The 16,185-nt window shown below is 33.7% G+C and overlaps 1 protein-coding gene across 1 annotated transcript in view; it reads left to right on the forward strand.

Moving 5' to 3' along the window:
- ARAP2 (ArfGAP with RhoGAP domain, ankyrin repeat and PH domain 2) overlaps positions 1-16,185 on the forward strand; it is a 129,958-nt gene that overhangs the window by 94,689 nt on the left and 19,084 nt on the right. Inside the window, exons 25-28 of the mRNA XM_040587814.1 lie at positions 2,694-2,768; positions 3,863-3,980; positions 8,532-8,660; positions 14,833-14,972. Coding sequence (XP_040443748.1) covers positions 2,694-2,768; positions 3,863-3,980; positions 8,532-8,660; positions 14,833-14,972 — 462 coding nt within the window. The remainder of the gene's footprint in view (positions 1-2,693; positions 2,769-3,862; positions 3,981-8,531; positions 8,661-14,832; positions 14,973-16,185) is intronic.

The raw sequence follows: 16,185 nt of genomic DNA on the forward strand, positions 1-16,185 counted from the left end.
AGAGCCAGACCTGAACTAACATGAAGTGCTTTTGTAAAAGATCAACCTTCCTCTTTGTTATATTTTACATTTATGACTTCTGTCATGAGTCTGAAGTGCATATTACTCATAATTTCGAAGACTGGGTTGTATAGATGCCTACACTTTATATTTTACCAGGGTTATCCATATAAATGACATTTAAACCACTGCTGTTAAGTCCAGTCTAGCATGTGATGCACTCATTAACGCTATGTAAAGAATAGCCAGACCCCAGCCAATTGTTACGAGCTGTATTCGCTGAACAGACCTGAAATGGGATAAACATTTTCAAAACAGAAACAGTGGTTAGTTGGAATGGTGTAGCTTTAACTTCATATCTTTCGTTATTTCAGTGAAGGAAAAGGGTATGCTGAAACAGATTATTTTTCAGCTGCTCCCTCTCTTAGTAGCTACCATCATTCAGCCTGTAAGTGCCTTGCTAGACCATGCACATGGAAGACTTCCATATGTAGACCATGTAGCATGGAGACTAGACTTCAGGCTCATGCAGGAGAGGTAGCTCTTTGAGAACAGTTTTGGATGTGCTTCCATGACTATTAAAAGTGATGACATGGTGCGGACCGAGTGATGTAACAGCATAGGTAACTGGCAGCTTTGGCCTCAAGCAGCTATGATTAAGAATTGTGTGTAAGAATCCTTTCCATTTAACATCTGATAGTGTGACATTATTGCATCAAAACATGTGCACATTTTTTGTGGGAAAATCAGCGATGTGGGTGTTTAATACATTTGAGTATATAGGTTGCTATAGTACTATTATCACCAGGCTGGTGATGCAAAGTGTTCACAGAATAACTGAACCATATTTCTCCTTAAGGCCTGGAAGTTCTTATGTCTGAAACATCACTTAAGTTCCATTCCAGGTGGCACTTCATTAGCCGCTCTTCATTTTCTGTCCACCACATACTTACACCAGCTGTTTCTGTTTGCTGCTGTAATTTACATCACATTTTCTTTCCGTACAGTTGTTTACATGAACCCAGTGGAAATCAAATGTCAGCTTCATTCTTATTTCCAACCCTTTTCTGTAATATCATCTGAAAAGCAAATTTTAAAACTAAATGAGCTTTTTTGAGTCTGTGCCACTATAATTAAGCAGCTTTCTTCAAAGTAGCTTTGTAATGTTTTTCCTCACAAATGTTTCCATTAGTTTTCTATTCTCAGAGGCTAAACTAACTTTTAAGTCACCATTTTTCAGAATGTTAATGCTCTTTAAAGTTGAGTGCTGACATTTATTTTTCTATAGAAATGTAGGTTTAGCTTCTTTAAATTAGTCAAAATGTGTCCCAAAGCTTGCCTGTTTCTATCATTTTCTCTATATCTTATTCTGTATATAATGCAGGTTTTTTACTTAACCTCTTCCTCTGTTTGTAGTAATGCATGAACAAGTAGCATCACTATGAATACTGTTCTCAAAATTAAGACACAAATTGTTTATTAATTCTTTATGTTGGCTTATTAATAAAAGGGTACACCTGAAAGGTCTAGTTTTCTGCCTTATTTTTTCTTCCTATGCTCTGATCATCACCATGTATTTAGTTTTAGAAAGTAGTTTTGGTACTGGGATGAATTACAGTCTTTTGAAGATGCTTATGATTATGCTGCAAGGGAATTAGAGCAGACAAAATGTGAGACATTTTTAACTGTAAAACAACTTCTCACATACAAAGAAAATTTTATTGCCATAGATGAGCAAATCTAGTAATGGAAAATACTAAATTCCTTCTCATGGATCAGCTTTTTCTCCCTGATCATAAAATATTGGATTCCAATTTTTTTGTAAGTTTCATATTGTTAGACATTCTGAAATTATATTTGTTGGTATTGAATGTGTGAAACATATTATGTCATACATTCGCTTTATCACCTAATTATTCCATGTTAGCACTGTACACAAAGTTTAGATATCTCTCCAACAAATTTGAGGAGCTGTATTTAACAAAGGTTGAGATCAAAAGCATTTATTTTGATTGTTTTTTAAAGTATGTAATGACAAGTTTTTGTTGTGATTAGTGATCACAAATACAGTCTGCATAATAATGGATTTTGATTATATGGATATGTACATTTGGCTATATGACTGAAATATTCTGTTACTTGTAATTTTTCCTCCCATTTATGATTAGCTCATTTTAGTTTGGGGTTCCTGTGCTGTCCTTTTTCATGATTTTAAATTGTATTCATCTTTTTTGGCTCTGAAGTGAGCCTAGCTAACATCTAAATCAACGTTATGGTTCTGGCAGTTTGAGATACTAAGGTAAATTTATGTCTTAGACTTTGCAGTCTTAAATATAAATTTAAAATTTCCACTTATTACATCTCCCCAAGTTTTCTTGTCATTGAAAGTATATTTGTAAAGTGTGTTCATTTCTTTTGATATGATTCTGTTGTATTTAGTCAGGGTTTGGATTTTCCTCCTGCGTCTGTGAATAGTGTTTGTTTCCTTACACTAGTCAAATAAAAGCAAAGGTAGTGCAGGTTTTCTGATTAGAGTCAACATTTGGACTATTTTTGTAGATGAGTGGGGAAAAAAAATTTGAGTTCAGTAGGTTCTAGTACATCTACTAGATAATGGTTATACTTCCCATACTTAAAAGGGTGTTTGAATATTTTTAAGAGAGTCTAATTTTGTTTTCATTGCTTTGTTTTAGGTTTCCCAGGCTGGAGATTTGCTTATTGAAGTTTATGTGGAAAGAAAGGAGCCAGACTGTAGTATTATAATCAGGGTTAGTGTATAAAAGTGCTACAGTGTTTTTACTAAGCATTTTCTCATGAAGTATATCAAATTTATTTTCATATGTTTTATATAATTATATAATGAAAGTATAAATTTATATGTATCACTATTCTTTTAAATATTTTTTCTTACTTTGCTCTCTTGCCTAAATTTTGTAAAAACTGATTATTATGCATTTTTAAGGAGAATGTTATCATGGAGTTTTATAGGGGAGATATCCTTCTTTGGTTTTACTGCAGTATACAGTGGTATAAATTCTTGCAGCTTTATGGGTGCAACACGCAAGAACATGAACAAGTACACAGTGATTGCTGGCATTATTTAATGGTTCAAAGCCATTTAAATGACCTTCCTCATGATTTTTCTTTTTGCTGGTGGCTATCTGCTATCCTTGAGTGCTAAGAAACCAAAGCTTGTTAGTTACTATAATTGAGATTTTTCAGCCTTGTATCTGATAGTGTATTTTAAATGCACTCATCTCCATGTAGTAATGCTTTGTTGTTTGGAGGATGAGGAAAAAATAATCCATTTCTGTAGTGAGAAAGGATATTGTTAAGAAAGAAATAGAAAATTTAGGGCAATGCTTTTTTTTTTTTAATGTTATACCTCTGTTTTCTTTTTGTTCTGATTAGCATGTGATTCTCACTTTTTTGTACATGTACATGGTATACATAGATACACACATACATACACATAAGACATGCTTTTTTTAATAGGAATAAAAATGGGAGTGTGCACTGTTAAGTTAGAGGAATGGTTCTTCTGTAATATTTACCTTCCCATACCCAAGAAAACATCTCAAAGCTTTTTCTTTTTTTATTTTCTCTCTAATTTATGAAGGGTAGACAAAAGGCATTTCAAGTCACCAAGTTACCACTCAGCTAAAAATTACAGCTTAGAGTTTATGGAACAAAATATGGGAAGCATGCTACAGTCTGACAAATAATTTAGGTTTTCCAACTATATCTGTAGCTTTTTTTTTTTTTTCCTTTTTAAGTCAATTGCAGGGAGCAAGATTTTGAAAAAATAAATCAGAAATTAGTAATTGTAGTATATTGTTAACTGACTCAATTTGTATTACAGGTATCACCTTTGATGGAAGCAGAAGAATTAACTAATGATGTCTTAGGAATTAAAAACATTACTCCCAACAAAGATGATATCTGGGCTGCTTTTGAAGTACTTGAAAATGGAGAACTAGGTTAGTGACAATTTAATGCATGTTCATCAATATTTTTTTTTAATTTTTCAATATATAACATAATCAAAAGCTTAGTTAAAGAGTTACTGAAAATCTTATAGAAACAAAACAAAAATTAACCTTCATGCCATTGTTATACGTTTTGTTGCTGAGGCATCTGAGTGATTTCTTTCTATGCTTTGCCAGAAATAACGTGGAGAATTGTTTTAATATGCTTATAAATTGAGGCTGAAAAACTGTTCTTTACTCTGCTTTGCAGTTCATGAGTGATCAGCTATGGAAAAGTAGGCCTTGCCAATCAGTGTCAAAGAAGAAACTTATTTTCATTAGAGAGTCAGCAGTTCATTTTATAAGGAATATTGTTTTTCAGACAATGAAATGAGAAAATGCATCTAATTTTTAGGGGAAAGGATCTTTTTTGTTATTATTTAGTCAATTATTTTATATGTATAAATGAAAAAGGCATAATCCTGTGTGTATTTATGTGTTTATGGCAAGAGACCTTATGGTGTATCTAGCAGAATCTTGAAACTTTTGTTTTAAATATGGTTCTGCTGCCAACAAGAACAAATGGCACATGATCACAATATTCATGAACTGTAAAGAGGTTTTAAACTTAGGAGTGCTTTTTGCATGCTGGAGCTTGTGCTTTATTATTAGAGATACTTAAAATAACATAAATAATTGAGGGTTTTTTCAATGAGTTAGTATTCAAAACACAACATTTTCATCTGATTGTTGAAGAATACGTGGGGGACAAATACAGTTTTAGTAAAAGGCAATGTCTATTTGCACTTCATAGTAAGTTACTGCTTTTACTATTTTTGTGTTACAGAAGTGGACTATGGACTAGTTTATTTCTGTAGTGAAGATGTGTATTTTCAAGTTAAGGAATAAAAAAAGTATTAAAAAAAGTGGAGAAAACTGAGATTACTAAGTGTTCCAAGAATGTTTGAATAGTTTTGTTGTACTTGCTTTTCAGATGTATTTACAATAATCTTTTCAGATTTACTAATATTCCTGATATACTTAGCCTTGACCTTTGCAGTATCAATAACAAGAATGGAACTGCATTCTTCCTTTTGACTTAAAATAAATGATCCTGATCCCTCCTTGCACCTTGCAGTTTTGTGGTGATTCTGTGTAGAATTGGAGCATAGAGTTCTTTTCCAGGTTCATAGATGTGGGTGCCAAATAACAAAGAGTGCTAGCATCTATTATCTTTAGAAGAGTCCTGATAACTCCTACAAGTACTCTAGAAATCCTATTTCTTTTGACTGAGCAATGGAAAAATTTGAAGAGGGAATTTTATTTTCTTAGACTTGATATATAACACTTACAGGCAAATGAAGACTAAACTAGATATGGCCAAGAGAACATAAAAGTAAATAAAAAAGATAGATCTCACATCAACTGCTTGAGGTATTTTGGTGCAACAAATCTAGTATTGTAGTGTGGGCTAGAAATGTTGTCTGAACTAATGGCTATAGAAGATCAGAAGAAATTAGCTTAGAGTGCGACACTACGGGCCTTACATAGGACAATAAATATTGGCAAGAGATTAGTGTATCCCATTGAAACAAGAGTTCACAATGCAAAGTAGAAATGTCATACCAGTGTTTTACAATGAAAACAAACAAGAAAAAGCAAAGTAAATACAGTTCTAATTCAACATCTGGCTCCAATCAGTAGACACTACGTTGATGAAATGTCTGCTTCATGGCCTCCTTAGTGGAAGAATCAATGCATGAGCACAGGTGAACAGAATTAATAATGTTGAAAAATAAAAATAATGGATGTAGTAAGAGGCACTTGATTTGGGAAGACTCCTGTAAAGCTATGTCTGAATCTAGATTTTCAAAAGGCTGAAACACAGAGGAAAAATATAGTCCTGTGCGGTCTTTGGTCCAAATGTGACACTAAAGAAATTGAAAACTACTTGAATCTTTGCTCCTGCAAGTCGATCTTACTAGCATCATTTAATAAACGACATGGAACATTACATAATCTAAGGCATTTACAAATAAGTTGAGATACTGACAAGTCATGACAGAAACAAATTTTGCTTGTTTCAAATGTACATTAGTGATCACAGTGTGTTTCTGACAGAAATGAATTTTCTGCTTGTGTTTCCACTGTGGTCTGGTGCCTGTTAGTGCATGGTGATATTCAGTTTATTATACTCAATCCTGAAGTTTTGAGAGTTGTTCTACTTTTTAAGATATACTGCCCTGAAAACGAACCCTGAGAAGGCAAGAAAATTAGAATTTTGTATTTTCTGAAAAGTAATTTTCTTGTGATTGTTAATGTTGTTTAAGGTGAAAATGACTGGGTTTGGATGTTTATCAGCATATAATGACCTAAGTAAAAGGGTAATTGGACGTGTGTGTTGACTGCTTGCTGTTCAAGATACTAAAATTGCAATATTAAAAATAAGCTAAATTATTTGCATATGGAAAAGTTGAAGTAATTGTTAATTTTATCTAACCTAATGCAGAATGTTCAATACCATATGGTTTTACAAAATAGGGTGTATATATAATTTTTTTTTTAGTAATTTGTGCTTGATGGATAGTTTGTAAATGAGGTGTGTTGCCAGTAAAATAGCTAATGCATTTCAGTATGATGATTTATGTACCGTGTAATCCATGATGACAGGTGGTCTTAAGTGTAACTATAAATAAAACAGTAGGTGTTGACTCTGGGAGTGCTGGTATTCTAGGAAGATATGGTGATTTGCCAGTGTTTCCTGCCTTTGATTTGTAAAGTTCTTCACCTTAAAAGGGATTTTTCCCTTTTGTACAAAGGCGACAAGTTGTTTTAACTTTATCACATTGGTGTCCAGAGTTTCCCAAAAGTTGAAAAGAAATTTTAAAAGTTTGACCATTTAAAACAAAGTGGCCAGAAGAAATGGTGCTATAAAGTAGGGATTGAGCTGCTGTCTGCAGAATGTAAGCGAGTACTATAACAAGTTTACAGGTAAGGTAGGTTTTTTGCATCCGAAAACAGCAGTAGGTTTTGGGTTTTTTTTCTGTCACTTAAATGTGTTATTTGTGGCTGCTGCTTTCTTGAAGCTCTGGTGTTCAGGTGTTCAGGAAAATATGTTCTGCTACAGCATAGTGCCGGACAGTCCCAAAGCAGCTGTTGACATTTCATATTCATCTATGCTAGCAGAAATGAAAAATGAGATTATGGCTGCATACTTTTCCGTTCAGTACTCAAGAGGCACAGGGCTATACTGCTTGACCCAACATGACACTGTCACACAGGTGTGACTTTCCAGGAGCTGTACCCAGTTCTTCTCAAGACCTGACCCACATAAGTTGGTATGCAAATGGGAACTCTGAACTTTTGGAAAAATCTCTCTTTGGAGATAAAATGACATTTAGATTCTCTGCTGTACATTTTAGCCCGCAAAGCCACTATTTTTGTGCTTTCATGAATTATAGTAGTTGCTTACTGCTAAGCAGGTGAAAGCCTTCAGGCATGTGTGTGAAGGAAGGATTAATAGAGAGTGGAACTGTACAGTCTCCTTTCCATCCCCATCAGTGTTGCCTTGTGTGATACCTTAGGCTGTGTCGCAGTGCATGTCCCACTCCGACATCTGCTGGATCTGGTAATGTGAATTTGGGGAGTATTTGCAAGATCTTCCCTTCTTTCGTTTGGTATATGAACCGGGTTTGTATGGAATTCTGTCTGGACTTTCATATCACCGCGGTTTTTCAGTCTTGCGAAAGGGTCTCAGTTTCTCCTTCAGGATGGATGACATCTTTCAACAAATGTATGTGTGAGTAACCAAAGTGTTGAAGTGCACATGTACAGTCTAGTCACGCCTTCATCTATTGGTATTTTATTCTTGCTGTAATGTTTGTATGAGGTTGAAATATAAAAAATGCAAGTTGGGAATTCCTCGACCACAGCAACAGGGGGAAGACCTACTAAACCCATGTATTTTCCCCTTCTAATGAAAGGAATGTAATGAAACCAAGAGTCTGTCTCAGTTTGCTTTGATCATTAACCGACGGTGTAATCTATACCAGTTTGTCGGCTTGGGGTTTTTCTGCCCACTGCTTCAAATTCTTTGGTTTTTGATTGCTGAGAATCGGTAGCTATGATGATTCATTTTTGTATTGAGCCTAGGCCAGTGAGGCCCAGAATACCTGCAGGCATTAGTTCTGTTTGGTCATATTTAGGTATGCCCTGTGATAGTTCCTAACTTTTGTATTTAGTTTGAATACAGTGATTTAGTCTCTTGACACAATAAATTATTCTTATCTAATTACAAAAGTCACTGAACATTTGACTACTGCTTATTTAATTTGACATTCATGACCTGTGCAGACTGCCATCAAAGATGTTGCTGCAGAAAGGTAATGAAGTGCCTAATTGTCTTATTTTGAAAACAGTGTTTTTCTTCTATGTCTCAAAGTGAATGAGACAGTGTTGTGTATATGCTTGTGTAACTGCTAAGGGCCTCCAGTCTTGGTGTGTGGGTTGTTGTTTTTTCTTCCAACATTGTTTTGTTTTGTTTTTCCCTCTGGTATTTTTTAGAGCGCCCTCTGCATTATACAGAGAATGTACTAGAACAAGTTCTTCGCTGGAGTTCACTACCAGAGCCTGGCACTGCATATCTGATAATAAAGAGATTTCTAACAGCAGACATGATAAAACTCTACAGTGGTATGTGTCTTTTTCAATACATAGGTATTTGATGGGGGGACATGAAGATGGCAATTCTTTTATAGCTTTTTCACTGGGGCAAATTGTCCCAGAACATCTGAATTACTACTACTTTACAAAAGTTACTAATTTACTGAAGGTTGTAAGGACTTCCTTTTAAAACATAGAAATTCTACATGCCTTTGTTTCCTGATACTACAAGCTCTCCCATTTGAACATAATAGTATACAGAAACACTGCATTCAGTTCACAGTTTGTGAATTTCTGCTGTGAAGCTTGAGACTATTCTTTTATCCATAATGCAGTTCTGCACAGTCTTTCCACATATATACTACATATAGTGTCTCTCTGTGGAATTTACATATAATTATTACATTATATATAAAACATATAATTGGGACATAATTATGTAAGTATGCTATATACTAATAATGATTTCTGTTACGTAATCCGATGCCTTCAAACTGCAAAGGTAATTTGAATGACATACTCAAGTAACTGAATGACTTGGAGAACGTGTGGCCTTTAAAAAGGATGAGGAATTTACATCTGACACTTGAAAGGAAACATAGCTCAAACATGTAGTGGAAAAATATGATTTACAAGCTGCCCCAGTCTTTTTTTTTTTTTTAACCTGGATTTAAGTCTCCTGTGTAATAATACAAAGTATTTGTTTTGAGGGAAGCAGGAATTTAGAACTTAAACGTGTCCAAAATGTACTGTCTTGTTTTCAAGCAGTTGAGGTCATGTATGCTGTCACTGTAAAACATTCAAAGGTGACACGTGATATCTAGTTTAATGCCCATCTGATTTTATCCAATATGTAATCTTTTCTTTTCCTTTCTTGCCCATACACAGATATTAATCTCTCCGTCTCTATTTCTCTTTTGTCTTGATTTCATCAAGTTATGCTATTATGCTTATTAATAGCCTTCTCTCATCATAATTTATTCCTGTAAAAGCGTAGTCCACAAATATGAACCAACCTTAACAAGTGGCTACTCATGACACTTACGTTTGAGTCTCACTATATCTAAACATGTCATAGCAGATAGTGTATAGAGAGAAGTGGCCTACTTCGTTAACACCTTGATATATGAACTCCCATCACCTCACTCATTATGTGCTGAGGTATAATCAGAAAAGTGCAATGGGTCATGAGGACTGTGTGAACCGCTGCTCTGAGAAACATATAAGAATAAGGTTAGTGTCAATTTACAAAATGTAGTACTATTTTACAGGGAGCTCTTCCATTTTCCCTCCTCTCCTCATTTCTACATCCATTTGTTCTCCATGCCCATCATAGTGATTGCATCAATTAGATACAGTTTAACCTTAGTCTAGACGCACTGGGTTTTGACTGAATGTTTACATTTACTGGCACTTTTTTTTGTTAAAACCTTATTAAATAAGTGATACTGGTTTTTGTAGTGCCTTGAAGGGAATAATCTCTGTGATATTGCAGACTTATAGTATTGATTTCTGCAAACTCTACATGGCAGAGTAATTGTGTATTACAAAATATTTTCTTGAGAGTAGAATTGCCATTTTAAGGAACTTTTACATAGTGAACATACTTTAATTTCTAAAACATTACCTTTTCTAACTGGATCTTGTTATAATAAAATAATTTTTAAAATAAACACAGGTCTTTAGTAATATCTTAAGAGTTTGAGGCCACTTTTAGCTTGTAAATTTACTCTGAAACATTAGCAATACTGAGGAGCAAGTTAAGTAGCTTCAGCAAAACAGTGTATAAAGTGCAGCAAAGACGCGCAGAAAATCTGCACCGTTCATCCACTTTTTGTAGTTACAGGAATCTGTGTTTATTGTTTCCATTTCTAATCTTACATCTGTACACGCTGTTAAACAAGTGAGCAGCTATTTCAGGACAAAAAGATACAGGTTTTCTTAGATAAATGTTGTACTTCCATCACTAGATAGTGTCAGAGTGAGAGATAGAGGATGAGGTCATTGGGGAAGGGTTTCTCCCAGTGTCTAGAGGAGGAGGCAGCTGTGGTTATGCTGGGGCTCTCCATCTCACAAGTGCACAAGAAATAACTGCTGGCTTGAAGGAAGGGAAGACCTTAATCTTTTCAGTCTTTTATGCTCTGTACATGGATAGTTCCTTCTCGTTGAGTAGTAGGGCTGAGGCCAGATGTCCAACCACTACAATTTGAAGTATGGATCTTTGACAGTGTATTCAGCTCATACAAATGGACAGCTGTGGGTGGATGGATGTCCTTCTTTGCAGGAAAATTAATACGGTTGCGATCATGTTTATAACTGAATTCCATTAATTTCCCTTGGTTCTCTGATTTTTCTTGGAATCTTACAGAGTAAATTACAATATTCCTGACCTTTGTTTCCTGTTAATGTTACCTCAGAGAAAAGTGTCATCAGCACTTTTCTCCTTTTTCTACCTGAGACTTTAATGATGTTTGAAATAATGTTGATTCAATAGTGAGCTAAAGGAACAAATGTATTAGCTTCATTTCATGTTGGCAACTTACCATTTTCTTCCACATCAGTGCAACTTCTCCCATGTTCCTTATATACAGCACATACTTTTTCATAGTTATTATTCTGATTCTGTACATTTTAAACTAATTTCTCATGTTGTACAATATCAAACATTGTATTAAGGTTTATTTTCTCTTGTCTAGAAATCAACTTTCCTTTCCAAGGAAAAAAGGTGTTAGTTTATTTGTATTGATATGTTTCAGTAAATTTATGGTGAGTTTTCCACTTTCTTTAGTTATTCTCTCCTGACAATTTATTCCATACCTTATAATGCTGGTTGCAGGAGCACTCTTTCAAGTGCTATTCAGAAGGGCAAAGTGTGCATTATATTTTGGATTAAAAGATACTCATTACAGCTTAGTTCCATTTCAAGACCCTTTTTCTTCTCCTTACCTGAAAATTTCCCACACTGAAGTTTTGTTTGTTAGAAAAATATGAGGGAATAGATTCACTGTAAAGTATTTGTATATAGGTCCTTGAAGTTTTATCAGTGGAGCGTTGTATAATTTGAGTGGGAAGTATTGATTTCTGAGAGCAAGGGCTATTATCCAGAGATGTTCTTTGAAATGTAAACTTCTAAACCATAGGTGGATCAATCTTGAATGGATTTGAGTGCATCTAGTTCCTAGTAGTTGTGAAGTTCTAGAAAGCTTTGAATGTTTTGCAAAGTTTGTGTCTGGAAAAAAATTCTGATTAGGAAACATCTGGATTATTTTAGATTTACTGTATGAAATACTGGCCTCTAAAAATATAGAATATCATCAGTTTAGAGGATTATTAGTTTTCCTCTTTCAGGCTTTTCTAAGACCTTTGTGAGTATCAAGTGTTTTATAGATTTGCTATCGTGAAAAAAACAATTCTAAATGTCACAGCATCCTTATGTTGAGAGCGATGTGCAGAAATTTAAAATCTTCCAATTTAGTACAGACATGGAAGTATCCTGGTACTTTAATTTGATGGGGGGGGGGGGGGGAGCTTCTGATTGTGGATAAGGATTCATATTGTATTCAGAAGATTAAATAAATATTCGTAATTCTTATTGGCAAAGAGGGGATACGTTAGTGTTGCTTTTTTTTAACTGTGCGTGTATATTTGCATTTAGCAATGAGGCAATCTAAGTAACTTCTGATTTTTATTGTTGAAAAGTATTGATTCTGGCTTTAGATTCTATCTTAAACTAATGAAAACACTGAGAGACTTTCTTTTGAGATTTTCCTTTTCATGGCAAGCATGCTGGTTAGAATATAGTTGGCTTTATCTGATGAAATCAAAGAATTTTATTATCTTCTTAATTTCCATTCTTTTTTATAAATGTTTTTCATAACTTCAGTTTGTAGTAACATATAAAGCAAGACATAATTAGATTCACAATTTTTAATTATCTTCTTTTTGCAGATAATTAGGGTTAGTAGGAAGAATAATTTAATTCCAACTCTTAAAGCAGCAGTTTTTCAGCCAGTATGAAAGATGGGATTGAGATACAACTTTTCTAGTTAGTCCCAAATTCTCTCTACACCAAACAAATGATAGTTGAATTTGACATTGATTTTTGAAACATAATGTAACAGGGGTTTTTGTATGCTTTTTAAAGTGTATTTGTGTAATTGGATGTTTGAGACTTGATATCACTTATGTACGTTTTGTGCATGCACAACCATGCATCTAATGCATTAATACTTTTTTCACTATTAAAATATTGGGGCTTTTCCTCAGTCACGTGTGGAATAACTAATTACAGGTTATTAAAAATAAAGAACAAAAATATATATAACTGAAATATAGGTAGTTGAAAACAGTACTGTGCAACACTATGTGTATTAAACCCTGTGTTTTATGGTCATTAGTGATGCTTCATGCAAGTTCTTAATTCTCCCTTGGCACTTTTTATACTTGCTTTGTGCACATCATGCAGTACTTCAAGATATTGACTGTTCATTTAGCAGAATGTATGAAAAAGGAAAAAGTACATAATATTGATTAGTACACGTTACAGCAAGTGTTGCTTTCAAAGCATGACTATTGGTGTAGTTAGCTGTGACTGTGTAATATTTTTTTTAATTGTGAAGAGTGCTATGGAGTGGAAGTTGGTCTTTTCTGTATTCCTGTGTTTCCTGACCAAGTGAAAATGTATTTTATGTTACTTTTTACTGTTGACTTATTTAAAACATTTTATTCTTATTCATTTAAGATTATATTGTATGCTGCTGCTTAACAATAGAGTTTTGTTATCAGGTGCTCAAATCGTAAGTGGAATTATAGTGAAAATGCCAGTTGAGCCATTGTGTAAGGATGCTATTCTCCATATACCACATATTCCTTTTACACCACAGTTTTATTTATTGTCTTGAAATGAATATATGATAAGAACAAGTGGTATCATTCTGGGACTCCTAAAGAAAGAATTTCAATATTTCCTAATTAAGTGAATGAGTTACAGGCAATACCTACATTTAGCCAAAGAAAATGGGTGGTGAAAGCCAAAATACAATGTAAGTAGTAGGCCTGTAATGTTTGGGATAAAGGAATTATTATCCCTCTTCAAAGTAAAATAGTATTGATTAGAATGGAGAAGAGTTAATCTCCTGTCTAGCTGCTCTCTCTTCACCCTGGCAGTCTGCTTCCAGCACTAGATACACAAGGAGAAAAGAATACTTCAGAATTCTGCTAAATTCTATGCTCTTAAATAAAGACTTCATAAGGTGCGAGTAGGATTTTTTTTTTTCTTTTATTGTTCCTTACTTTGTTAAAGTGCTGGTTTGGCTTTTGAGTTTATATGCATGAGTCATATCAGCATGGTAATTTGTGGTCAGACATTTTTATTATTTGAAAGTGGACTTGCTGGGAAAAGCTGATAAACTAGGTGTTTTTTTCAAAAAAACAACAACAAAACATATTGAGCAGAATAGGAAAACAGCTAGAAGTGGTTGTGCAGTAGTTTATATGTACTAGTAATATACTTTTGTATTATTTTATTTAGAATTTTAAATTGCTGAGGATGTACTGAAAAATCTAGTGTATAACATTGAAAACCTTCAATGGTTCTGGTTGGTTTTTTATTAAAAACTTTTTCAGTACAAAGTTAAATGCTTTATAGAGTTGACTGCAAAGGTTTTGCATGTGTTTGCGGTCTTTTGTGTGTTGGCTTTTTAAAATTAATTTTACCAAATATATTTGTGTTTCTGTGTGTATTTTGACTCAAACAGAAAAATGTAGACAGACTCATGACAAACTCAGATTTTTACAGAATATTTTTTGCTCTGAAGCACAGAGATTAAAAATATCCATGTCATGCTTTTGGATTTAACTGCACATTCTATTCTGAATAGAATCTTTTAATTAAAGTGTGTTGATGGATTCTTTTCATGTTATCTTAGAAGTGAAACAGAAGACATTTCCTCCCCCCATTAATTAAAATCATAATGTGTCAATATTCAACAATAGCTTTCTTATTAATAAATAATATATAAATATATAGTATGTATTTACTGTAATATGTAATTATATATATTCATATATTTTATATAACATTATAACAAATCAGTGGAATTGTAATTTCAGGCTTTTGATAAACAGTAATACTAGGGGTACTTAAACTAGCATCTTCTGGCTTTGTCAAATCTAACAAAATGCTTTTTTATTTTCTTGATAGAAAAAAATGATAAAGGTAGCATGAAAGCAGGCAATCTGAAGTACAAAGAAGAACCATCAAAACTACTGTCTGGAAACAAGTTTCAAGAGCGTTATTTTGTGTTACGGGAAGGAAACTTGCTTCTTTATAAGGATGTGAAGGTACAACAGACAAACTCTTCACCAAACTCTTAAACACTCACTTAAGCTTTCTGTTTTGTACAAAAAAAAAAAAAAAAAAAAAAAAAAAGGGCAAACAGATAAAAATTTCTGATATTAAATGGCAACTTCTAGAGTCTGGGGGTGAAGTACAAGATTTTTATCTTACAATTTCACAGAGGCTTTGGTGAAAGGAGTTTGTGTCAGTTGCTTATTTAGCTATTGTAATTATGCATTACTATAAGCTTTAGATAATATAAAACTCCCAGTGTTCAGGAATGCCTACAGCTTGTGTGGTGATTAAGATTTTTTTGAAAGCCTACTGTGGAGAGTAGTAATAGAGAGTATGGAACTTAAGCGAGCTGCATTTTTTCTTGGTGTCTCACACAAAGCCTTTAGAAATTACAAGCAACAGGGCTCTTCTGTCTACAACTGTCATGATAGAAGACATTACAGGAAACAGTAAGTCTCAATACCCTAGAAAAATCTTGCCCTGCTTCCCAACAACAGTTTTTGGATGTATTCTGTCCTCCAAAAACTAGTATGGATAACTAGATAGGCCTCAGGATTCCACAGAAGCAAATCTGAGCATACTTAATAGCATGGTGGGTTCAGTTTTAAGTATTTCATGAGAGTTTTCTTTACAGTGTTTTTGGGTGTACACAGCTGGTATTGAAGTATATATAAATAATATGTATCATGAACTATGTTTTCATTTTAGTTCGGATAATTTCTGTTTTTTAAAAAATCTCTTAAAGTTTAAGTTCTTTTATTTTTGCTGACTGCTGGTTTCGCCCATCCAGCAAATATAGATGTATAATTTTTGAGCTTCATAAAGTACTTCTTTAAAAGATAGATCCATTGCTCAATTAAGCTAATGCAAAAGAAATACTGTGTCTTCTTGTGCTGCTGTGGGTAAAATCTTAATTAGAATGACCCCACAATGTCAAAAATAGTGTCTCATAATTTAGTGCTAAAACTCAAATTGGCACATATGTGAGAATAAATTAATAAGTCCATAAAACCTTAATTAGTATCTTGGAAAGAGTTTATGATTGTTTTGTTACACTACTTTATAATCTGCTTTTTTTTAAGCCACTCTGATTTACAAAACATTAAATTCCCTATCTCTGGTGCAGTTTTGAACAGTGTTACTTTTAAATGGATTTACATTTGTTTTTTAAAAAAGTGAATGGAAATACCATCCTGACAAAAT

This window comes from Falco naumanni, chromosome 1, assembly GCF_017639655.2.
Source record: "Falco naumanni isolate bFalNau1 chromosome 1, bFalNau1.pat, whole genome shotgun sequence".
In the NCBI taxonomy this organism is placed as follows: Eukaryota; Metazoa; Chordata; class Aves; order Falconiformes; family Falconidae; genus Falco; species Falco naumanni.